This window comes from Platalea leucorodia, assembly GCF_965183815.1.
Source record: "Platalea leucorodia genome assembly, chromosome: 8".
NCBI lineage: Eukaryota > Metazoa > Chordata > Aves > Pelecaniformes > Threskiornithidae > Platalea > Platalea leucorodia.
The window spans coordinates 56524056-56547961 of record NC_138830.1 but is presented as its reverse complement, the minus strand read 5'-3'; the positions used below and the strand labels follow the sequence as shown (position 1 = coordinate 56547961).

The 23906-nt window shown below is 49.3% G+C and overlaps 3 protein-coding genes across 7 annotated transcripts in view; 1 reads left to right on the top strand and 2 right to left on the bottom strand.

The window, feature by feature from the left end:
* WWP2 (WW domain containing E3 ubiquitin protein ligase 2) overlaps nucleotides 1-2735 on the bottom strand; it is a gene marked incomplete at its 5' end in the record, with an annotated part of 43145 nt that extends 40410 nt beyond the window's left edge. Inside the window, one exon of one of the 2 annotated variants that reach the window (XM_082319253.1) lies at nucleotides 2690-2735. In XM_082319253.1, coding sequence (XP_082175379.1) covers nucleotides 2690-2735 — 46 coding nt within the window. The remainder of the gene's footprint in view (nucleotides 1-2689) is intronic. The other variant, XM_082319254.1, reaches the window with a different exon arrangement.
* Nucleotides 2736-2830: 95 nt separating this feature from the next.
* NOB1 (NIN1 (RPN12) binding protein 1 homolog) lies at nucleotides 2831-5825 on the top strand. Of its 2 annotated transcripts, XM_082320084.1 has the most exons (9): nucleotides 2831-2925; nucleotides 3007-3139; nucleotides 3522-3655; nucleotides 3728-3799; nucleotides 3914-4051; nucleotides 4147-4365; nucleotides 4667-4764; nucleotides 4900-5044; nucleotides 5287-5825. In XM_082320084.1, the coding sequence occupies exons 1-9, from the start codon at nucleotides 2863-2865 to the stop codon at nucleotides 5554-5556; spliced, it is 1272 nt and encodes a 423-aa protein (XP_082176210.1). In that variant the 5' UTR covers nucleotides 2831-2862; the 3' UTR covers nucleotides 5557-5825. The 2 variants fall into 2 exon arrangements, with proteins under 2 accessions (XP_082176210.1, XP_082176209.1); XM_082320083.1 differs by having other exon boundaries at nucleotides 3728-4051.
* An 802-nt stretch (nucleotides 5826-6627) lies between these two features.
* NFAT5 (nuclear factor of activated T cells 5) overlaps nucleotides 6628-23906 on the bottom strand; it is a 73420-nt gene continuing 56141 nt past the window's right edge. For 2 of the 3 annotated variants that reach the window (XM_082320078.1, XM_082320080.1), the window contains exons 9-14: nucleotides 22825-22957; nucleotides 21989-22069; nucleotides 19311-19459; nucleotides 16366-18799; nucleotides 14915-15160; nucleotides 6628-13997 (exon numbers count right to left, since the gene is read on the bottom strand). In XM_082320078.1, coding sequence (XP_082176204.1) covers nucleotides 14922-15160; nucleotides 16366-18799; nucleotides 19311-19459; nucleotides 21989-22069; nucleotides 22825-22957 — 3036 coding nt within the window. In that variant the 3' untranslated portion in view covers nucleotides 6628-13997; nucleotides 14915-14921. The remainder of the gene's footprint in view (nucleotides 13998-14914; nucleotides 15161-16365; nucleotides 18800-19310; nucleotides 19460-21988; nucleotides 22070-22824; nucleotides 22958-23906) is intronic. The other variant, XM_082320079.1, reaches the window with a different exon arrangement.

Genomic DNA, 23906 nt, shown 5'->3' with positions numbered 1-23906 from the left:
GGGACTGCAGCTGCTCCAAACACAGAGAAGGATCACGCTGCCGAGCAGGCTACAAGCCCAGACCTCCACTTCCCCAAGCGCTCACCACTTCCTTGCTCTCCGGTGCCACGTCAGTGTCACCACAGGCACAAGGCTTTCCCCTGCCCCTTCTGCTGCAGCTTTCCCCTGGAGTCGCCCACCGGGGACAGGGAGCGGGCAGCAGGGACGCAGGCTGTAACAGCCGGGGATGCTGGCAGAACACGTGGCTGCGCGCCTCTGCTGAAAGGACTGACCACGAAGCAGAAGGATGAGGTCACGTATCACGCAGAAGCATGAGGTGCCTGGTGTGGGACCAGAGAGTCAGCTATTGACTCACACGTCCTCCTGAGCCTGCGGGCAGCAGTCCTCCTCTCCGCGCTTCCCAGGCGGAGGAGCTGGGGAGGATGCGCCGAGCATGGGCGCCTGCAGTGGGTGTCAAGGTCACGGACCAGAGGGTCCCTGCCTGCTGCCCACCCCCAGGCAGGACCAAAGAGGAGCCTCAAGCCTGTCTCCCATGGCAGCAGCGAGGGCTCAGACGGGGTCAAATCTGATCCCCCTCCCAAGCCACCGAAGCCAAGAGCACGGCCCGGGACCGGAGTGCTTGCCAACCTCTGCCTCCCCTCACCAGGGGGAGGGAAGCGTGAAAAGGGCAGAAGAGCATCTCCAGCCTCTGCCACCTCCCCTCTCATGCAGGAGTCTCTCTCTCTTCCCTGCCCTCTCCTCTCACCCTCATTACACCTCACCAAGCTCCATCTCAAAGCCAGGTTCCATTTTAAATCCCCTCTCGTGAACCAGGGTCTCCGTTCTCCACCCCCTTCTCCGTGCCAGCCCCGTGCAACTTCACCCCCCAGCACGGCAAACCCTCCCGGGACCCCGTGCTCAGCTGCGACCTGGCCGGTGCCTCGTACAATCCTCACCTCTGCCTGGAAATCCTGGTTTGGTACCAGGCTTGCTGCTGTCTCGGCTCTACCAGATGGTGGCTGGAGGCTGGCTAACACGTGCTGATCTCCCCCTCATGAGTGGGGGAGAGCTGACTTATGGAGGGAGATCTTTCACGAGACTAACTGCACTTGCTATTACTACAGTTACTCCTACTGCAATTATCCTGGCCCACAGATTGCCCCGGCCTTCCCTTAGGATATTACTCCTCGTGTTTGGTATGACTCCCCAGCTCCACATCACCACTTATTTCATTAGTGCCATTAAGCAGGCCCACAGAAAGCAGCCGGGCGCGGTGCCCCTCCTAAGCAGCACCTCCTGCGCCAGCCTGTGACCAGCCCCTGGGCGAGACCGAGCAGGCAGCTTGTCCTTCAGGGCCTGCCGCCAACGTAGTGACCGGCGCCTCGAAGTTATCGTGGTAGGACCCAAGGCTCGCTCCCCTGCGGCAGGGACGCCGGATCCCCGGTCCTCCCTTGCAGCCACGGGTGCTGCCTTTGCTCTTCTCCAGCCGTCCCCCGTGGCGATGCCAGCCTCGCCAGCCCTGCCGCCCTCTGCCAGAGAAGGCGATTTGGGGTTCATTAAGGAGCGAGTGTTACCTGTTATGGAGGCATTGCTGCTTCCCAGCCCTCGCTCCGCACACACGTCCCCTCGCAGCCCTGCCGCTCCCCCCGTTCCTGCCGTACCCCAGCGCCGGGGCGCAGACCAGCGTCACCGCGACGCGCCGGCCCTGGGCTCGCAGGCTCGCCTGAGCGTCCCATGACAGAAGAGGCCCTGGGGCCAGACCGGCCGCTGCTTCCCTCACCGCACCCTCCCGCGTAAGATGACAGCAGAGACCCTTCCCGTTTGGGCTGTGTTTATCCTTTTTTTCTTTTAAATCCTGACCCTCTTCCCCACTTTCTCTCCTCCTGACCCTACAGCATTTCACTATCGCTTGCTGTAACTTCCCCGGCCGCGTTAAACGCTTCCCAGCTATCAGAACCCGCCGTGGCCGGCGCCGCTCCGCAGGCACAGCTCTCCTCTCCGATCGGCCCCTTCCCACGCCCGCACGCTCCGTTGGCTGCTTAAACCCTTCGCCGGGTCGGCTCCCAACTGGGGCGGGCCCGGGGCGCTCCCCCGCCGCCTTCCCTCCGTCCAAGAGCGAGGCCTCCCCTCCCCGGCTTCCCCGGGCTTCCCGCTGCCCACGGCCCGGCCTCGCCTCCCGGGGAAGCGGGCGGCCCTGCCGCCGTCCCGCTAACGCCCGGTTTGCCGGCGGGGCCGCAGAGCGGTGGCAGGGCCGGGTCAGCAGCCCCGGGAGCCGGGCACCCCCCCTCGCCCACCGCCGGGACCGCGCCGGGCCCTGCTCCGCCGCCGGGTGCCGGTTCGCCCCGCACAGAACCGGGCCGGGCAGCAACGGCGGCGGCCACCGGGGAGGGCGAGAGGGGGCAGAGCGCCTCCGCCACGGCCAGGCTCCGCGGGCCGCGACCGCCGCCCCGGGGGCACCGCCAAGGGGAAGCGGCGGCCGGGACAGCCCTCCCCGCGGGCCCCGCCGCCCCGGGCCGGGCCTCACCTCACCAGGCCGGTACCGCCCCGGGGCGGGCAGAGCCCGCGGCCGAGCCGCTCCCGGCGCCCTGCCCGCCGGACGGGAGCGCCTGGGCGACCGTGCCGTACCGAGAGGCCCCAGCCTCCCCCCGTCCCGCCCCGCCCCGCCCGGTCTCGCCCGCCCGGTCCGGTCCGGTCCCGCCACCCGAGTTACCGGCGACCGCTCCGCTCCCGCTTCCGGCTCCAGCACCCGCCGTCATGTGACACCAACCGGTCACCTGACGGCGCCGCCCGGAAGCGGTCACGCGGCGCTGCCGTTCCCGGCCCGCCCCGCGCGGACTACAGCTCCCAGCGGGCAGCGCGGTGGGACGGCGGCCGGCGGGGGACATGGCGCGCGTGGCGCACGTCGTGGCCGACACCGGCGCCTTCCTCAGCGCCGCCCCGCTGCAGGTACCGGTACCGGGGCCGGGGGGGCCGGGGGACCGGGCCGGTCTGACCCGAGCCGACCCGAGCTGACGGCGCTGCCCGCAGGACATCGCGGAGAACCTGTACACCGTGCCCGAGGTGCTGGCCGAGATCCGCGACAGGCCGACGCGCCGCCGCCTGGCCGCCCTGCCCTGCGAGCTGCGCCTCCGCCGCCCGCGGCCCGACCTCCTGCGCCTCGGTGAGTACCGGAGCCCCGCGGCCCGCACCGGGCTCCTGCGCCTCGGGGAGGCCCGGACCGCCCGGCTCCCTGCGGCCCAGCGAGGCCCGGCCCGGCCCGGCGGCTCCCTTTCCCTTCCCTTCTTCTCCCTTCTGCCTTTCCCCTTCCCTTCCCTTCCCTTCCCTTCCTCCTTTCCCTTTTCCTCCCTTTCCCTTTCCCTTCTTCCTTTCTGTTCCTTTCATCCTTTCATCCTTTCATCCCTTCTTCCTTTCCCTTCTTCCCTTCTTCCTTTCCCTTCTTCTCTTCATCCTTTCCCTTCTTCTCTTCATCCTTTCCCTTCTTCCCTTCTTCCCTTCTTCCCTTCTTCCCTTCTTCCCTTCTTCCCTTCTTCCCTTCCCTGCAGTGACCGACTTCTCCAAGAAGACCGGCGACTACCCCAGCCTCTCGGCCGCTGACCTGCAGGTGCTCGCCCTCACTTGCCAGCTGCAGGCTGAGACCGACGGCCCCGGCTGCCTCCGCTGGGAGCCCCAGGACAAGGTAGGGCCCGTCCCCGGGGATGGGGCGCCGTCCCCAGGGTGCCCCGCCGACCCGCCTGTGCTGCCTCCCCAGGTGCGGCTCAGCTCCACCCCGCAGCACCCCGAGGCCCCCCTGCACCTCGCCGGCTTCCATCTCCCCGCCAAGGTAAGGGCCGGGGACGCAGCGCTCCGAGGCGAGGCGCTGGGGACGGGGACGCAGCCCCGCGGAGCCCCCAGGCAGCGGCGGGCGAGGGACCCCCTGTCCTGTGTCCCCCCGCAGCACAAGCGCGCAGGGAAAGGCCAGCGTCAGCCCAGCCCCAAGAGGAGCACGGTCCCATCTGACAGCGACGAGTTTGGCTCCTTCCTCTACTGGCGAGCCCCCCTGCCCAGCATCGAGGAGGAGCTGCAGGAGCTGCTGGTGAGGCCCAGAGCCTCCTCTCCCCGCTCTCGTTGCTGCCCTGCTTTCTGGCCGGGAGCGTGGCCTGTGCCATAGCCGACTCTTCTCCACCCCAGAAAGCTCAGGCCGTCTCCGTTAGCCCAGAGACCACTGAGGAGCACCAGAATGCTGAGGATGGGGCCAGTGCTGAGGAAGAGGAGGACGAGGAGGAGAGTGATGACGAGGGTTGGATAACACCCAGCAACCTCAAGCAGGTCCAGCAGGACACAGGGCACTGCGACACTGCTCCCGTCGGCGTCCAGGTCGGCTGTGTCACCACCGACTTTGCCATGCAGGTGGGTGCTGGCTGCTGCCCCCGGCGGGGGGCTGAGGGCAGAGCCTCACGCTACTCAGACCTCCGGGCTGGTGAAACCAGCACACCGAGACAGAGGAGCGCGTTGCCAAGTCCCCCTGCACAGGACGAGAGCAGCTTTGTGACAGCTCCTTTTATCTTAAAAGCAGCCAGCTCTCTCCGTTGCAGAGGCCGCTGCAAAGCCCGCCGGCATCGCTCCCCCCACTGCCTGGGCTGGCAAACCCCGGTTAAAGCTCCTGGCAGTCCCAGCTCACGGCATCCCGCTTTCTCCCTCCTCGTTGCAGAACGTGCTGCTGCAGATGGGCCTCCACGTGCTGGCGGTGAACGGCAAGCTGATCCGCCAGGCCCGGAGCTACATCCTCCGCTGCCACGGCTGCTTCAAGTGAGCGTGTGCGCGCGGAGCGGCACTGCCCTCGGCGCGGTGCTCGCGGGGGCTGGGTGGGGGATCCTGCTCAGGGGCTGAGCCTGTATCCCACGGCCCGAGGCGCTGTGAACCCCCTCTGCACCTGTCTTGCAGGACCACTTCGGACATGACCAAGGTTTTCTGCCCCCACTGCGGTAACAAGACCCTGAAGAAGGTCGCGGTGAGCGTCAGCGACGACGGGAGCCTCCACATGCATTTCTCCCGCAACCCCAAGGTGCTGAACCCCCGAGGGCTCAGGGTGAGTAGCTGGACCTGACCTGCTGGGACGAGGGCCGGGCCTGCGGCCGGTGGGTTGGAGGGGACCATTGCCAGCTGGGAGCCAAAGCGAAGGTGGGATCGTCCTCCCGATGTTCCACTCGACCATGGGGCTTTCGGGCTTCATTTGCTCAGCTCTTCTCTAGAGGCCTGCAGTCATTTTCAAGTCCCTTTGAGCAAGAGTTGCCCCTGAAGCGAGTTTAACGACTGCTTTTCTCCTGGCAGTACCCGCTGCCGGCCCCGAAAGGAGGGAAGCACGCGAACAACCCCCACCTGGTGGAAGACCAGCCCTTCCCGCAGCAGCGGCTGTCCCGCAAGGCCAGGCAGAAGACCAACGTCTTCGACCCCGACTACATCGCCGGGGTCTCGCCCTTTGCGGAAAACGACATCTATAGCCGCGCGGCCAATCTGCAAATCCGGGACGCGGCCCTGGGCGCTGGCAGGAGGCGCCTGAACCCCAACGCCGTGACAAAGAAGTTTGTGAAGAGGAGGTGAAGGGCGGGACAGGCCCCCTGCGGCCGGCGCTGCGAGGGGAGGGCTGGCCGATGCTGCGGGAGGGCGAGGCCTCTCCCGGCGCCCTTCCGAAGGCAGCCGCCCTGGGCAGGGGCTGGGCCTCTCCTTCCACGCTTCTCCGGTGCCTGCAGGGCGGTGACGGGGGGTGACGTTCGCGGGGTCTGGGGAGGCTGTGACCCGCGGTGGCCTGCCAGGACCAGGGGGGAGCCGGCGCGGTAGTGGCTCCCCTGCTCAGCCCCCAGGACCCCCCCAGGCAGGGGCTGCGTTGCCAATAAACACAAAAACCCGCAGTGCTGTGGCTCGGTCTTGTTTCTGTGGCTGCCCGTGCCCGGCTCACGGGCCAGGGTGTGCCTTTCTCCGAGTCTCGAGAGGAAGAGGAGGCTGAGGAGGGCTTCTCGGGGTGTTTTTTGTCCCATAGCACCCCAGTGGCACTAACGAGGGGGACAGACGAGTGCCTGCAGCAGGGCAGCACCGGGGGAAAGCTTCGGATGAACCTACGTGCATCTTGCGCAGTGAAGCGTTCTGCCCAGCTCTCGGTAGTCGCAGTGCTGCTTCCTACCCCGTTGTAATTTTTCAGCATTACAAAATTGCCGATCCTGGCTGCTGGCGCCAGGGTCTTGCCGGCGGTTACCTCCCTGCAGCTCGGCAGGCAGGGGAACACGCACCTCGGCAACCCCCCATCGGTTTTACCACGTTGGCGTGAGTACGCCAGGGATGCGGGTGAAGCGGGACTGTGCTGGTTCTTTGTGAGAGGGGGTTAATTCGTTATCGCCGCTTAGGGCTTCTGGCATCGCCTCCCTCGGGTCCCTCAGCCCTGCTTTAGCTGCGCTAGGGAAACCATTTCTTTTGGCAGGCTGGGGTTTGGGCGGTAAAGGCGGTAGCACAGGTGGTTACTTTGGATTTGAGACCGCAAAATCGGAAAGAAGCGCTGCGGTGTTTTTCTAAAAGTGCACACACAACACAGCGCCTTTCCTTACGGACGAGGGCAGCGGGAAACGCCGCAGGCACAAAGCGTCGCGGTCCTGCCTGCCCGGGACTCCCCGACCCGAGCACCGTCTGGGTCCCAGGCGGGTTTATTCCATACCGAAGAACGGCTGCTTTCTCCCAGCAGAGCGAAGATGCCCTCCAAAAAACCACAACAAGACTTTACACTGCAAAATGAAAACTTTCATTGTTTTATTCTTGACTGCAGCTGTTTACAGAAATATAGTTGCGAGTATACAAATGTCCCAATAGAAGCAAAATATTTTTATTTTTTAATATTCAACAAGTTATCACAGGATAGCTAAAAACATAGATGCAAATGAAATATCCCCTCATGGAACAAACTGAAAACACCGGGTATCAGTGCTTTGAAAATCCCAACTACGAAAGCCATATACACAGAATGCACAAAGGAATATCTGGTGCTACTTTCACATCGCGGGACAGCGGAAGAGGCGGCTCAGCGGTCGATCGGTGCGCTCGGGGAACGCATGGCAGAAAGGCGGGCAAACCACTCAAAGATGCAGTGGCAGAAAGCTCTGCTCTGAAGGGGTTTGGAGCTTACTCGTCAATAATGCGCTCAAATCTAAGTATTTCAAATCACCTCATTTCAAATAGTGTCCAGAATAAAAAAAAAATAAAAGCTTCAGGAATACTCGAGTCTACTACGCAGGATACTGGAACGTGTTCCCAGTTCTGCGACGCCTCTCTCCTTCCAAAGGGAGCCGCCGTTATCCCGCCCTCCGGGACGGCCGCGCTCCGGCCTGGGGACCCACCTGGGCTCGGGGCGCTCGGGCCAGACCCTCCCCGGCTCACGGAGGGGCGGTGCCAGGGACCAAAAAAGAAGCGAAGGCCACTTACGTGATCCGAACGCAGGACCCTCCGCTGATCTGAATCCTGGCACACCACCGGAATATTTTACAGCGGGCTGCTGCTGGGTGCCGGAGTTTTGGAGCCTGAACCAAGCACTTGCAGGGGAGCGTCGGAGCGTGTCCCACAGCAAGCAGGGAAATCCTCCGATTCCTCGCCCTTGTCCCCATGCGCTTGAATGTTAGGAGGCAATTTTGTGAACTGTAACAGCAAAACCTAGAGAAGCTCTCCCTCTCCGGGAGCAGCGGAGATCAGACCTGCAAACTGATGGCTCAAAGAGATGGCAGAAGGACATTTGCTGTGGCAGAGGAGCTTTGCGAAAGCCTGTACCAGGACAGTAACGTCCATCGACCGACCCAGCGCCACGCTGCAGGGGAACGCACCTGAGGAGTCGTCGTGGCGGGCAAAATACACGCTATTGATTTTATGATCTGGATTCCTTTTAATTGCTCACACAATCTGCAAGAAATCGGTGCAAGTTGGGGCAGGGCTCCTCACGACCAGAAACCAAGGAGAGCTTCCACCAGCTTTCAAGGAGAAAGTCTTCTAGATAGTGGCTGCTCAGAAATGACAGATTCGCCTTCCCAATCCAAACCAACCCGGCTGAGCAGCAGCCGGGATCCTTTGCTAAGGACGATGAACAACCGCCCCCGGGAGAGAGCCGCTGGTGCCGGTCCAGCTCCTCCGGAGCAACAACCACCGCGGTTCCCTGTCGGCACGAGCTGCCGGGAGGCCGAGAGGGAAAAGGGGCCCAGGACGGGCGCCGGGGAGGACGCGGGCGCCGGGGAGCCTGCGCTGCTGCGGCGGCCTCTCCTCAGCCCAGCCAGCGGGCAGGCTCTCAACCGAGGCCGTCGGCTCTACCGTTTTGCTAACGCCGCATCCGCGATTATTAATAAAAATATATAAAAATACCAAAGTGTACAGGTGTTTTAAACCCACGGATATTAGTGACGTTGACAAGCGGAGCAAGTTTCTGGAGCAGCGTTACCGAAACCGCCACACGTACAGTACTGAAAGGTGTTCATACAGCTACTAATGAGTTCCTACAAAAACCTCGGTAAATAACCTCATACTAAGGAAAAGGAATATTATTTGGGGTTTATAAAAATGTAAATATAACAGTATTATATGTGTGTCTACTAATTATTTATATATAATAGATACGATTCCTCTATATACATATCTAACACCCTAGAATATACAGGCATTGCCTATTTACACACCTATACAGATGATAAGAAAGGAAAAGCCTCTCCTCCCGCGTGACCCCTCAGAGCCCCATACGCAACCAGACCATTTTACGAGCGCGCTTCTACAGGAGTTGATCTGCTGCTGCGCTCCTCCCGGTGCCCAAGCGACATTCATCATGTCTCCAGCAGGGATCCCCGGGCCCCGATCGCCGCCCGCGGCGGGCGGAGACAGACGGACGCGCCGGTTTGCGGGCTCAGGCGACCGCGGTCCTGTGCAACCGGCGTAATTGGTCTGAACACATCTATCCCAAAAGACTACTCCAAATTAAGACAAAAGCCCCAAAAAAACAATATCTCAGTACCGGTCTCCTTTCAGCTTCTGAAATAGCGGAGCTGCCACCAGGCCCTCTGAACACCTATTCCCGAAAACAAGTTTTGCACTAAGGCCAAGTCACCAGTGAACAGTATTTCTTCTCGCCTTCCACCTTCCACTCCTAGCTCAGAGCACGCAAAGCAATTCCTCCTCCTCGTTCCCGCTCCGTCACCCCGATCGGTGCCCGTAACCCCTGCGCTCCTCTCCTGCAGTTGCCCCGACGAAGTCGCCCCCCGTTTGCTGCGCAGAGGCGCGAGGTTCAGAGCCCAACGTTCTTCTCCGACTGCTCACCCATGCGCGCGTGCACGCCCCGGGGGGGAAACTACGTGTAGCTTTTTTAGTCCACTAACAACTTTTTTGATTTTGCTTTTTAATAGGTCACCTTTCTGCTACTCAGCGAATTCAGCTACGTTTCAAGACAAATGCAAGCTTCCGACTTGTTTGGCGTCCTTTCTGAGGACTCTGGAAAGATAATGAGAGAGTAGAAACATCTACGCAGACAAGTTTTCTTTTTAGAAACTATATCCTAAACCAAAATCACAACAGAAGCTTCAAAAAAAAGTTCAACTTATCTAAATTAGGGGAATGTCCACTGATACAGCTGCCCAGACTCTTAGTTTTTCCAGTAAAAAAACCTGCCAAAGTAACAAACGCTTAACTCTTCATGCTTTATTCTATCTTAAAACTAAATAGGAAGTAACCACCCTGTCAGTAATTAAAAGTAATTATAATAAAATGGCTGGTGATTAAACATCCACTTTGAAACAGCAAGGCTGAAATTATCTCTTGAACTATTTTCATGTTAAAATAATAGCAAAGCATTTGGCTTGAATAACTGCTGAAAGATCACACAGTGAAGAGGCAATTAGTAACAAAACGGGGACTTGCTAATTAAGCACAAAGCACCAATAACTTCCTACCAGAGGAGATGTTTAGCCAATAACTGCGTATTCTGTGTTATTCCTATGATTTTTTTATGTATCTGTATCTACACACACGCAGCGCACAAGCGGGCAAGAGAATGTACGCACAGGCCCGGCTGGCGGCCAGCAGGTTCGCCCCCCGGGCTTGTACCCTGTGCCGAGAAACGAAAAATATATATATTATATATAATAAATTACGCTCCCTCCGTAAACCGCCGGGTACCAGGGTGCTGGGCGCAGAGCGGGCCGCGGGTGCTGCCCTAGCTGGGGCGCCCAGCCCGCCTTTAACAGGGAGGATCAGACTGAACGATTCCCTACGAGCGAGCTCCAGCAGCAGAAAAAACAAAGTACAGAAAACCCATCCCAGCAATGCAGCTCTGCAGTTTTTCACTTTTCACCTGCTAATATCTTCTGTATTTAATCGCTGCTTTGTGGATATGACGGTAACTTCCCCTTTATAATAAAGTCAGGGACTTTAAATGTATAGAGACTAACGTCTCGGTATCTTCTAACCTCCTCAACCAAAAAGGACGAGACGCGATACCACCACCTCGGCTCTGCAGGCAAGCGCTCCGTCTGCTCGTAGCTGAACAGGCACGCCAGCGTGAGCGTGCGGAGGAGTAAACACAGGGATTTTAAAAAAAAAAAAAAAAAAAAAAAGCAGAGTAAGCTCCAATTATCAGTATCAACTGCTTAAATCACAAAAGCAAATGTTCAGGATTCTGATAAAATAGTTGTGGCTCACACTGTTCTTGGGTCTTTCTGCCATGAAATCCCGCAGCCTGTCTCTGAGCCTTCTTGGCTTATCAAACCTCTCTTTATCCTCTGCCACAGCTGTCTGCAAGCAGCACTTCAAGCACTCATCAACCGCTGAGCAATCTCTTCATTCATAAGACAAATACTTTTTGTAACCAAATCACGTGTTCAAAGTGTTGTAGTACATTTAAACATTGACCTAAAATGAACAAGATAAATTGAACACAAGAACGGAGAGGTGTTATCCAGAAGTGAAAAACGTGATAGCACAGCCCTTTTTTTTTTTAAATTTATTTTTTTACATTTTTTTTCTCTTCTCTTCATAAGCGACCTAGAATACGCACACAATTCAAACATACCCTTCCCCTGGAGCTGTAGCAGTCTCGGTACGAAGTTCTCTTTTGGACACCCATTTGTTCAACGGAGAATTGGTCCCTGGTGACTTGGCACTGACCAACAGCACTTCGACGTAAGGATCCACCCCTTGGGAGCGACGGAACAAACTGAAGCAGCACGCAAGTGAACGTATCATTCCTATCACTTCTTCTGTGTACGGAGGCCCCAGATGACACCCAGCAGCTTGTCCTGGGACCGCGATCCTGCAAAAGCCACCAGTTCATTTTCGAATAACTGGCTATCGACTTCCACGACCATCTGGAAGTTGTTTCGGTCCATAATTCTCAGTCTTCTACGTAGCCTCATATAGCATTTAGTCAATGCTGCAAGATTGCCGTTTTCGTGTCATGAACCATAACAGGATTTTGTTAATATTTTGTCTTAGCAGGAAAAAAAAAAAACAAACACAAAAAATCACAGAAAGAAAAAGTATGGTTCAGGGTTATAAAGCAGCTCTGGACATTATGAAGCAGGGAATTCTTTTTATCATGATTAAAATTTTAAACATTTTAGCGTAATCATAAATTAAGAGTTAAAACACAGAGGCGCTAATAATAAAATATTAAATAGACAATGATAGTGGATAGAAGCTGAATGGCTCATTCTGAATGAAACCCTTTACTTTATATACGCCTAAAATGCCTACGGGTTTCCTCGCTAGATCGTATTGCTGAGTGACAGACACATCAAAACACACAGTGAAGCTTCTCATAGCCAGTTGGAACAAGAAATTGCCTGATGGAATGGCGAGAGATGAACAAGTTATTTATGTTGCAAAAAGTACTTAAATACTCAATAAAGACATAACAAACCCCACCCCACCCCACTGTTATCAGACGCCACGTTGTGGTAGAACATCAGACAAACTCACAAATTTACCACAAAAATGTGTGGCAAAAAGAATATTTTATATATATGTATATATATAAATTTTTATATTTATGCCAATGTACTCACTCAGTACAAATAGCAAAATAGTATACCATTTCCTAAATACAAAATATAGCTTTCCAAAAAAATGAAACACACATTAGATATAAACCATCCAAAACTTGAACGATTGAAAACTGTATTCAAAATTAAATGACCCAGAGCAGGTCTCTTTCTGAAAAGTTCCCTTCATATCGGCAAGAAGCCTTACTACTGAAAACGTAATTCAATGCCTCTCAATGAGAGAGAGAAAGAGAGAGACAGAAAGAGAAAGTGAAGGTTATGACAGACTGACAAACAGGAAAAACCATTTAAACAAACAAAAACCCTACACAGCTCAACTAAGCACACAAGTTAAGGGAAAAACACACAGTAAACAGACGCGAGTAACTTAAAAACCATTTACAGACTACTCTTTGTTATTTAAAATAACAAAAATGAAAAATGACATGATACCAACTACACTCTACCAAGGCATAATCGCCATACGGGACAGCTGTTTGGCTCTAACTCAGCAACAGCTTTCTACGTGCAGAAGGAGAAGAAACAAATATCTGAATGAGGCTGTAGTGAGATAGCACAAAACCGTCCGGAGAGTTGGAGCACCCAAAAAATTCACATGCCTCACAATACAATTGCATGGTCTGGAGTGGGTTGGTTTTACATTCTGTAGCATCAGTCAATTATTTTTTTTTTTTTTTAATTGAGACATGACAATCTAGAAACTAGACTTGGGGACCGTTGGTATTTAAAAAAAAAAAAATCACTTCAAAACTGCAATGAGCTCAATAGGCTACAAAGATGCAACAGCTCAGGATGAAGTGAAATTTTCAAGAATGCTTAAAAATGATGTAATTTGCCCCCCACTTGGAGTAAAGTCAAGCTGAAGATTCACATCAGTAACAGCTGGAAAATGACTGGTTGAGGGGGATTCCTGCGTTGAGGAGGTGGTGGAGAAATTGCTTCCTCTTTCCTTAACCCTTGATTATTTGTCAAAGCTTCTCCTGACTAAGCAATTTAATGCCAGGGATTCCTAGAAGCTGCTTCTGATCTTTAAAGCCAGTAGGATATTTATGTCTTTTTTAAAAACACGATACAAAACTGAAGGAGAGAGAAGGAAAATCATGAGAAGAACGAAAGGGAGAAGGCTGGTTTGAGAATGGATAACGGAGCTTTACCGAGTTCTAACCCATACAGTCAGAGTGAGAGACAGAGAGGAGTTCTTTCCTCGGCCAGGCAGAGTGTTCCTTTCAAGCTGAAGGTATTTTAGAGGGTAAGATTTTAAGAACAAAATTTAATTCAAAGTTCCCCTTCATTTCTTCATTTTGTTAGAGCCACCAAACCCTTGCTCTATGTACAGTTACACGTAAGAGACATGGAAAACCGTTAGTCACATTCTCAGATGGGAAGCACCCACCTCTGGCTATCTACAGTAGCAAGCGATTCTCTGCTTATTACAGTTATCAATATTTTTCATTGCCACCTACTGCAATTAAGAAATCACAGTATTAGCTCTCCCACTCGACTGCAAAACACGCGATCCCTTCACTTACTGACAGCTATGAGTCATGGCTCATGTCACAGGCATTTGATGTTTCTGCTTCACAAGCTTTTCTAGTCAAAAGAGGGGATGTGAAGAAGGAAGAGGAGGGGGAAAAAGTAAACGTAGTAACATGTATTACCTTCTAACAACAATAATAACTGACCAGATATGCTTTAAATTGAAAGAGCACCCCACTGGTAATGAGGTTTAGGAATCTAGTAACAGTACAATCCCATGCCCTAGTAAAACAAAGCATAGCTTTTCAGCATTATTGGCACTACAAATCCCGAATACTATGGTCATAGCCTTAGGTGCTAGACGCTGCAGTTGGCCACGTGTGTGCTCTTTAGAGAAGAGGGCCACTTTTTGACAGGAGCAATCAGTCCCACACAGCCTAATCCAGAGTCGGAAGGTCTGAGAGGATCTGGGAAATCATCACTTTTTTCTTCACGGAATTTCTGCAGGAAAAAACAAGTAAGCGAAAAAGTTAGGCATAACTAACAAAAGTCATCCTCTTACTTGTATGTAGTTCCTTCATCTTGAAAGCATCCTTCACAAGCAGACATGAAACTATGAGTGCGTATCAGAATGCGGCACTCTTTCACAGAGCAGGATTGCTCTCCTTCCACTCTCTCTTTTATTTTTTTTTTTTTTTATAGTTCATAACTTCATAATACAAAACAGTTTAGATTAGAAAATGAAGTGCATCCCCTTAAGTGAAACTTATGGGGGATTCAGGATGGCAACACCGTTAACCAGAGCCAAGTTACACCCCGTTGACAATACCATGCTTCTTGGTACTCATTTGTAGTCAGAGCCTCTTTCACCTCTCTGACGAAGGCACCTTGCTCGGAGCAGAAGGTCTCCTGGTAACAGCTGGCTGTGACAGCTCGCTTTTAACAAAGACTCAGCATGTGGCACACTCTCAATGGCTGCTATGTTCCACTGAAACTTGTTTTCGCATTACGTTATTGTAACCCAGGGGGCAACTTCAGAATAGTACTGACTTGAGGTGTTATTTACTCAATAAGCCTTCAGTTTTTAACTACAGTCATATTTCACGATGCTTTTGCCTGCCAAGCTGTCAGTGATCTACTCTCCTTCCTAATAAAGTACTAGGCCGTAACAGCAGATGACAAAACATACAGAACTGAACGACAAGACCCAGTCTCTACCAGCTGTTTCACACAAATTCTGACCTCTGACTGTTTTTAATAACTCTTCATTCTAGCCACGGGTATTATATACTTAATTCAGCAGTACCGGTATTTTAGCTGATCTCTTAGAGCATGGTATACACTCCAAAGTAAAGACTTAAGAACAAAAGCATGCGTGGCTTCTGGAAAGAACCCAGAAACCCAAACACATTACTTACTTGACAATTAAAACGAGCCAGCCATATTGTTCCCCTGGTTTTGCAACGACACAAGCAGATCGTCTATTTTCTCAATATTCTGATTGGTCGCCATGGCTGAAGGTAGCGGAGAAGTCTCAGATATCTGCTGGGAGAGCAGCGTCGGCACTGCTGCTTGTCCCTCGCTCTGGGGCTGACCCGGCTGACTTATAGCCATCAACTCCTCCGGCAACGTAGCTGGTCCAGAAGTTAGCAGCTGCCCACAGTCTGTTAAGCAGTAAGTGAAGAACAAAGGACCGTTTAATAATTTAATTTAAGGGTAATACATGCAGCGAATGAGCCAACTTCTCCACATGGATCTATATTGACTATAAACTGTGTAGAAAGTTACACACACTTTTGTTCCCCTGACTACCTTTGCTCACCGCTGCCTCGGGCTATAAGCACAAGTTCAAGGTGGTGTATTTGACCAAACACTACTAACACCCCAAACAGAGGACAATCCTTAGCTAGAAGAAAAACAAAATGCATGGCTTAAGTGTTGAGTATGCCCATCCTTTGTCTTTATTAACTACAGATGTGTCTGTCTCAGTTCAGCCAAGGTATCTGCCGGCTCCTTCTGTAAATCTGCAAACGGTGTCGCATCTCCTGCCGTTTCTAGCATTATCGTCAGCTCCACGGAAAGGCTGTCAGACAGTTCATCCAGCAAAGCACGTATTCGGGTATAACCACACACTAAGTACACAGCTATGGCTTTCTGTCCACATCTTTCATCAGCTGCTATCATCATCATCTGCATCTGCTGCCCCTGGAGCTTCACAGGTACATGAAGCTCCCTTTACAGACAGATTAAAGGATCTACGTCCCAGAGAACGTGTCAGAGAGGCTAGAGTCAGAGACGACATATGGAAAAGTGCCAGCTTATGAAGCTAAACAAGTCTCAAATACACTTCAATAGACACTTCTCTGGACTACATGGCTTAAAAAAAAAAAATCCTTCCTTTAAATAATGTGTGGAGAAAGTCACCGCATAACTGGTGGAAATGAAATGCAGCAAGAGAAAGATTAGTGGAGCTGTCTTAAGAGGGTGTAACTTTTTTCCTTTTTTTTAAACGTGTGTACATGTATTTTATCTATTATTTGCATATGTATTGTTAATAACACTACATATAACATTTCTATATAAATATACACACAATTCTAAGATGGTTTTGTCACATGTTAATCCTAAGTGTAAGACGACCAACAGGTATTTCAGCTAAGAGTTCTCACGCAAAATCGGCAACGTAAGTGTACATTCAGAGCAAGATGATGAGTAGGTACATAGGCAATTGCAGTGCTACACTACTTATTTCAGGCTTTTCTTTTTTTTTTGCTAAGGAAATATCTTAGAATTGAATAATCATTGTCTCGTAGACTCCAATTAGTAGCTCTTTAAATTGTAAGCTCAGAATCAGGCATCTACCACTTACTGTTTTGAATGCCAAACAGGAATATTCCTGACGTTTGCTGAGACGAAGCAGGAGAGTTCTGCAGCTGGTTGATGGCACCTCCCGCTGTGTTGTGAAATAAAGAAGCTTGTTGCTGTGGAGGAGAAGCAGTTCCTTGCATTCCTGCCATGCTGTTTTGAGAAGAGTACATAGGAGACTGCTGCAGCTCTTGCTGGCTCATACTGTTCTGCAAGGCAGACATGGAAGCTGAAGAGATGAAGAGGGTGACTTGTTGCTCTTGAGAACTCGGTGACCCTTGGACCAGCTGAATCTGGGGTGAGTTATGGAAGATGGCTGGCTGCTGCGCTTCAGCCTGGTTGGATCCAGGATTCTGAAGAGAAGACACCGTGGTCTGATTCTGGAATTGCATGGGCTGCTGCTCCTGGTTCATTGATGCCATGTTAGTCTGCGGGTGAAAAATGGACTGGCCTTGTTGCTCCTGATTGGTAACTGGGTTTTGATTTGGATTGAAAATCATGTTCTGCTTTTGAGAAGCAATTGTACTCATTGCATTTTGATTGCTGAACATCATGTTCTGCTGTTGCTGCTGCTGCTGTTCTTGAGATGGAGGACTACTCTGAATAGCAACTATCGAATGCTGAGGCTGGAAGATAGCTCCTTGTTGGTTCTGGGGAATTGAACTGGACTGGATGGAGCCTAACGACACTTGGGACTGAAACAAACCTTGCTGAGCAGGCTGAGTCTGGGGCTGTTCTTGGGGAAGCATAGAACTCTGGATATGAGATATCTGTGTCTGCTGCTGGAAAGAAGTCTGCTGCTCAGTGTTTGCTGCTGTCTGAAGAGGAGAAATGGAATTCGGGCTTGTAAAGAATGACATCTGTTCTTCCTGAGTTGCAGGGTTGCTCATTGAACTCTGGGAAAGGAACATGTTGGCAGACTGCTGGTCTTGAGGAACCGAAGAGCTCTGCAATACACCCATGGCGTTCTGCGAGTGGAACATCGGAGGCTGCAGCTGGTCTGAGGAATTAGTACTGGTCTGGTTGTGGACAATGGAATTTGGACTGTGAAAAATAGAGCCTTGTGCTTCCTGGGATATATTTTGAGCATCACCAATAGGGTTCTGAGAGTGAAAAAGCTGAGCTTGTGAATGTGGAGACTGCTGCATGAAGCTTCCCGACTGAATAGACATGATTTCTCCACCTTGCTGGAACAGACCACCTCCTTGTTGTTGAGTTCCACTTGCCTGGACAGTCATCATGTTTTTGGTAGATGAAAAGAGATTAACTTGAGATTGACTTTCTCCGCTGTGCTGCATTTGAACCATCGTCTGAAATACAGTACTTTGCATCTGTTTACTCTGACCTGAAGCTTCTTCTCCATCTGCAGAACTCGATGCCTGAAACATTGTAGGTCCATTGTTGGAGACCTGCTGCTGAGCAGCAGGAGTCGTCTCACTTCCAGAAACACCAGGCGATGAAGAGAATAATTCACACTGCATTTGCATGTCTTCGCTTGTTGATAACCCACTCATTATGTGAGAAGCCTGCTGGTAAACAGGCGATTGTTGGAGGGCTCCATTCCCTGAAGTTGTTGAAGAGAACAAATCAGACTGCATCTGCGTTGCAGCTTGGCAAATGTTTTGTTGGATTCCTATCACCATTGCTGCAGAAGTCTCCATCGCCTGCTGCTGCTGCTGTTGTTGTTGCTGTTGATTGGACAACGCATTTTCAGGCTGTGAGTGAACATTTTCAGCTCGTCCAGGCAAAAGGTTCTCTGGTCTGGAATGGACAGCTGTGTCTGATGAGGAAAATATCCCAGAACTGACACTGTTTTGTATCTGGCTAACTTGCTGGAAGATATCTGCATTTAGCTGATCTTGAACATCCTCACTGCTGTCTGAACCAGAAAATAAAACAGAAGATAACTGCTGCTGAGCTTCCAATACCTGTTGCACCAAGTCAACATTTCTGTTGCTGCCAGTGGCAGTGTTAGTTGGAAAATTTCCAGCTTGCAGTTGCTGTATAGTGTTCTGTAACTGACTCACGCCGCTTGCTGATGAGAAAATACTTGATGAAATCTGTTGCTGCAATGCCTGTGCGGGTTCTGAGAGCGTAGACTGTTGTTGTTGTGATGCATCAGTTAACTGTGACAACGTGACTACTGTGCCATCTGATTGCAAGACTTCCCTGGTTTGGGAATCTCTTGTTTGGAACTGTGCGGCTTGCTGCAATAACGCATCGCTGTTCTGCAGCTGACCCGGAGTAGAGACTGCTGAAAAGCTACCGGGCTGGGAAATGTCCTGCGTTTGGATAGTAGTTAGTGTCTCTGGATTATACACCTTGGGCTGGATTTGTTGCTGGTTTTCATTTTCAGAAGGTAAATGGGAAGCAGAAGTTGATATGCCGGACATACTGTTTTCCAACGTTTGTTGAGTTGGTCCAACCACATTTGAAGCCTGAGAAGAGCAATACATTAAGCAATTCGTAAGCTTATTCAGGTTATGCTTCTAAAATTTCCACCAATCCACTAAGTTCAGGAAAGATCAGACGGAAGATTTGATGGCTATGTATCTCTTCATGCATAACCAAAGAAGTAAGCAAACGACTAGTAGTGGAAATGCTATGTCAAGGAAGGAGTCAAGGTACAATTTAATGAAGGCAATGCTAGGAAGTGATTAAAATAATATTCTTACAGTAATTTACTAGTTCTGTGTCACAGGACAGAAAAAAAAAAATCATAGTATCACTAAGCAATCACTCTGTTTGAATGCAGGAACAAGGGAGTTACTTTCAAAGGAAATTGTCTGTTATTTTAGCTCTGTGATCAGATGTTTTGCCCAGATCGATCTCGGACATGACATTTTCCCCCTGTGTTAGTTACTCTTCTCCACTATCAGAACGTGGACTAATGGGCAGATGTAACTAAGACTATTAAAGCTACTGTCTTCAGATGACAATCAATCTTACCTTGAAGACAGTGGGAGATCTTTTTTCTGCACTTACTTCCATTGGAGCCACATCTTCATTCTTAATCATACTGCTTGGCATGAGTGGAGTTATCAAGGCACTAGGAAGAATGTTTACCTTCTCCAGGTTACAACCACCGGCCTTCACTGCTGCAGTCACAAATAAAATAAAATAAAATAAAATAAAAAAAAAAAAAGAGAGAGAGCCACAGAACGTTAACATTCATTATGCAGAGAGTGGGTTTCTAGCAGTGGCCTGCTTCCCATTTCACTTTTCAGCCCTACCATAAGAGCTTTCATCCTCATCTAAGATGCTAATATGCAGAGATCATTGCAAACACTTCAATACTTCAAATAATCCCAGAAAACCTGAAACCTTCAAAGGTTATTTTTAAGACTAGCAGCAATTTGAGTGAGACTATTTTAACTTCAGAACAGCTAGTCATACAGTGTATTTAAAGAGAGCAGTCGGTATTTTTCTGTCCTGTAGTCACAATTCATAAGCTTTTCTCTTTTCCGTGCTTAATCATGTTGTGTTCATCAGAAACAATAAAAAAAATTTATGTAAGTAAGTAAAAAAAGTCCCTACGTATACAGATTAGATTCTAGCAATGGTATGTTCGTTCACAGTGACATATTTGGTTAGAAGAATGAAAAAAAGGAGCAAGACTAATAATGAAGTTTCAAAAGCAGAGAAACATTGATTTTGGTCTTTTACTATGTTTTTTGTAATACACTCAGTTTAGAACTTCTGAATAGTTACCGTCTTACCAAGGCATACACACCTTTCCCTGTTCCCCCAAGGCTGGCAACTGAAACCATCACTAACCACTTAAAAACAACGCTCCAGCACTACTTCCATGTTAGAAGGCAACGACCTGAACTACACGGCTGTCCATACACCCCCATCTTCCTCAAGTTTTACAGAACAGCTTACAATTATAAATTTGTTGTCTTGAAACGAAACTCGTCCCTGAAGTCTGTCAAATCTGCAGACTCTTAAAATGTTAGAGCTAAGAATCTGTAATGGCTTTGGGAAGCCACGTTTTGGTTTTTTACATATGCAGATGTTGTAATAGAAATTGTTTTAAGGAATATTCACAGATGCCCAAGACAAAGATTAAAATTGCCTGGGATAGGAAGAGAAAGGCCCTGTAGCTCAGGACATAACTGTACGTGTCCCCGGCAGCAACAGTTCATTCTACTTGGCCAGGGCTGCTGGAAATGATCCACTTAAATTATGAATTCTAGGATTTTGCTCCCTGTGAAAGGACACAGGAAGGAAGCAGCATCCCACTGGATCCCCACCTGGTCTTTAGCATTTCAGAACAGGGAGGAAGGACGGGCTGGGACGTATGCAGAGACAAAGTACATAAAGCAGACAAAATTGTCTGACCTCTGGTTCATGATCAACCTAGAGTAGAAGAGGTACAGGAATGAACTGTCAAAAAAAGAGCTGGCTAGCAGAAAACCCACACAAGAAAGTAAATTAAGATTTATCACATAAATTAAATGGAAGACATGAAGCAATAGAAATAGCATATTGTGTTCTTACGAACAGCAGATGTTCTCCTGAAGCAGTTGGTATCTGCCCTGGGTTAAGCCTCCATACTAAATTAGATGGATGTCAGGCTTGTCCTGATACATTAGTTACTATATTCCTCATCTTTTTAATCTGGCTACTGAAGTCGTACCAGTCCTTTTATCAGCTTGTTTCATTGCCCTAAATATTTTTGCATATTTCTCCCCCAAATATTCTCTGCAGGTTTAAACTCATCATATCTTGTATTATCCTCCCTAACAAGTTGTAAAGTCAACTTGTAAATATATCCCCTGCCAAGACCGAGCTATTAACTTCAAACATGAGCTTCACGATTTTAACCCGAAGCTATGGATTCCTATCAAACTTGTGATCGCATTGCTAATTTGCTTACCCTTCAACCTGCTTTCACCAGAGCAGGCTATGGAAATTTCCATTAACCTTTGTACACTACCATAGTTTTAACAATCGGCTAAGAAACATTTCCTTCCTCTGCTGTATTTCAATATCGGAAAGATCAATTACTTTAGACTTAAAAATGAGGCAAACCTAAAACTTGCTCCCTTGGAACACAACGACACACTCTGCACGGACAGAATGGTCAGGAGGGGAAAAAAAAAAGTCTCACTGAAGGAAGCAAGTTGAAATCGCCAGAATTGATAACTCGACCCACTGAAAGCAGTCTTATAAAACCACTGGACAGCTTCCGACAAATACCAAGTTAGCACGTTCGTGTGTTTCAGTACTCAGTTCTTCCCTCACCACCACCTTTACATGTGTTTTTGCTTAAATTAACACTATACCGTTTCTAAATCCTTGGTATTAACTGCCATCTTAGGCTTCTTTCTTTTTCTTCTTCCCTTGCAAGTATATTAAATGAAGATTAGACTGCAGGGCCTGAGGCATGAAAACTTTTTTTTAAAGTTTTTTTTCTATACTAGCTCATGTTAAAATATACTTAGAGGAATACAGTTATAAAGTAAAATATTCAGAATCAGAAAACAAACCTCACTCTAAGAATATGGCCAAATTCTATAAGCACAGACTTATCTTCACAGGATGTCTGATTCATTCCTCCAAATCTGGGTAGGAATTTATAGTTAAATTATTAACAACAACGATAAGAACCAATTTAGTACCTTTTATAGCCTCTTCAAAAGAACAATGTTGGGCTGGGCTAGAGATTTCCTTCTTCACGTTAACATTCAGAGTACCAGCTGCTGAGACAAAACACATTGAAAACTTCCTTATGTTAAAACAACAAACAAGCAAAAACCCCAAAGCACACCAAACCAGTTACTTATACCTTACAGAAAAGTAGCAGCTGCTGAGACAAAACACATTGAAAACTTCCTTATTTTAAAACAACAAACAAGCAAAAAACCCAAAGCAAACCAAACCAGTTGCTTACACCTTACAGCAATTAAGGCTCTTTGAAACCCAGAGAAACATCATTCCGAGTTGTACCTAAACTTTCTGTTTGTGGCTGTGAACACACCAGTGATCACAGTGCGCAAAATACCATTTTCACTTCCAAAAATGAAAAAGCCAGTCGGCAATTGCACTGTGTATTGTGATACAGATAAATAAAAATATATGCTATGGTCAAACTTCAACATTCCTTAGTATAAAGCTTGGTGCTATTTTTCAGCTGTATTTGGTGCACTGCATGTAGCATGTCTACTTTTTTTCCTGCTCAGCTTCATTTTGAACCTTATACTAGAAATGGATGCTACTTTATAAGAACAGCTGTCTCCATGCAGCTGAAATTTGAGCTACCTGCCACATAAATGAGAAAAGCCAAGCCTTTAGATTCTATTATTTAACCATCGCAAACCTCGCCAGCAAAAGGAGTTTGAAAAGATCCATGTTACTTAACATTTCTGTTGTATAAACTAAATACAACAAAATCAGAAATGAGCTTCTTAGCAGGTAAAACTGTCCGTTCCCTCCCTCAGGTTTCTATTTTACATACATGTATCTGGAGTGTACGTAAATGGTTGCACATCGTGTGATCTTCCAGCATTGGTCACCACATATATTCCCACAGAAACAGCTGAGGTTATTTGCTGGTCATGATATGGCGGCACCTTCACAATAAGGTGATTCTGCAATGCAAAAATAATTTACAAATCACATTAGAAACCTTACTTCACTACCATTGACCTTAATTGTACTTACATCCAACAAAACAAAGAAACAGACTGACAAAACACCATAAAAAGCAACGACATTGAGGGAAACGTAATCAAGTTACACTTTCAGGAACTAGCTTGTGCTAGAAGGGAGATTTGAATAACGCACCTATATGATGCTCATTGGCAACTTATGGCTTCAGTAGAAGGCAAAAAAGGAAAGACATATAAAGTCCAGGACTTTACAGAAGCTCACGCCTAATAGGCCTTACTGAACTGCAATCGGTTTGCCATCAAATTCTGCTGGACTCAGACACTTCACTGTTCTGCTGAATCAGGTCTTTGTATTCAGTGTGAACAGATGGAGGATGCAGGTTCATGTTACACTTAAGCGGATTTAACACTGAGCAGACATCAAAAAATAGGCTTGCAATCATTCATCGACAGTAATAGCCATGAGTGATCTATAGGCCCAACTATCCATCCCACTAGAAGCGAGAAATCATTTCTACCAGTGCGTGCATGGAATACTGCCTTCAGAGGTGGGAGCAAGACGACATTTGTCAGACGTCATTTACATCTAGATTTCTCTAATTTCAGTCCAATAGCCCATAAAGACAGTTGTGTCAAAAAGAATAAACAAGTATTTTGCAAAACATTTCAAAGCGGAACAGAAATTCAGCCAGGTATAAAGACTATGGCATACCCACAATATATTTCCACTCAGTAGTAATTTAATGTGTCCTTAGGAAAGCTACTGGAAAAACTGTATTAGACCTTTTAATTACATTGTACGTAAGGACAAAGATTTGCTCACCACGTTCATATACCACACTCCTACCACTCCTACTGTGGGATCGAAGTTCTCAACTAGAAACTGAACAATTATACTTGGGTAAACCCAAAACAATGATATTCTACC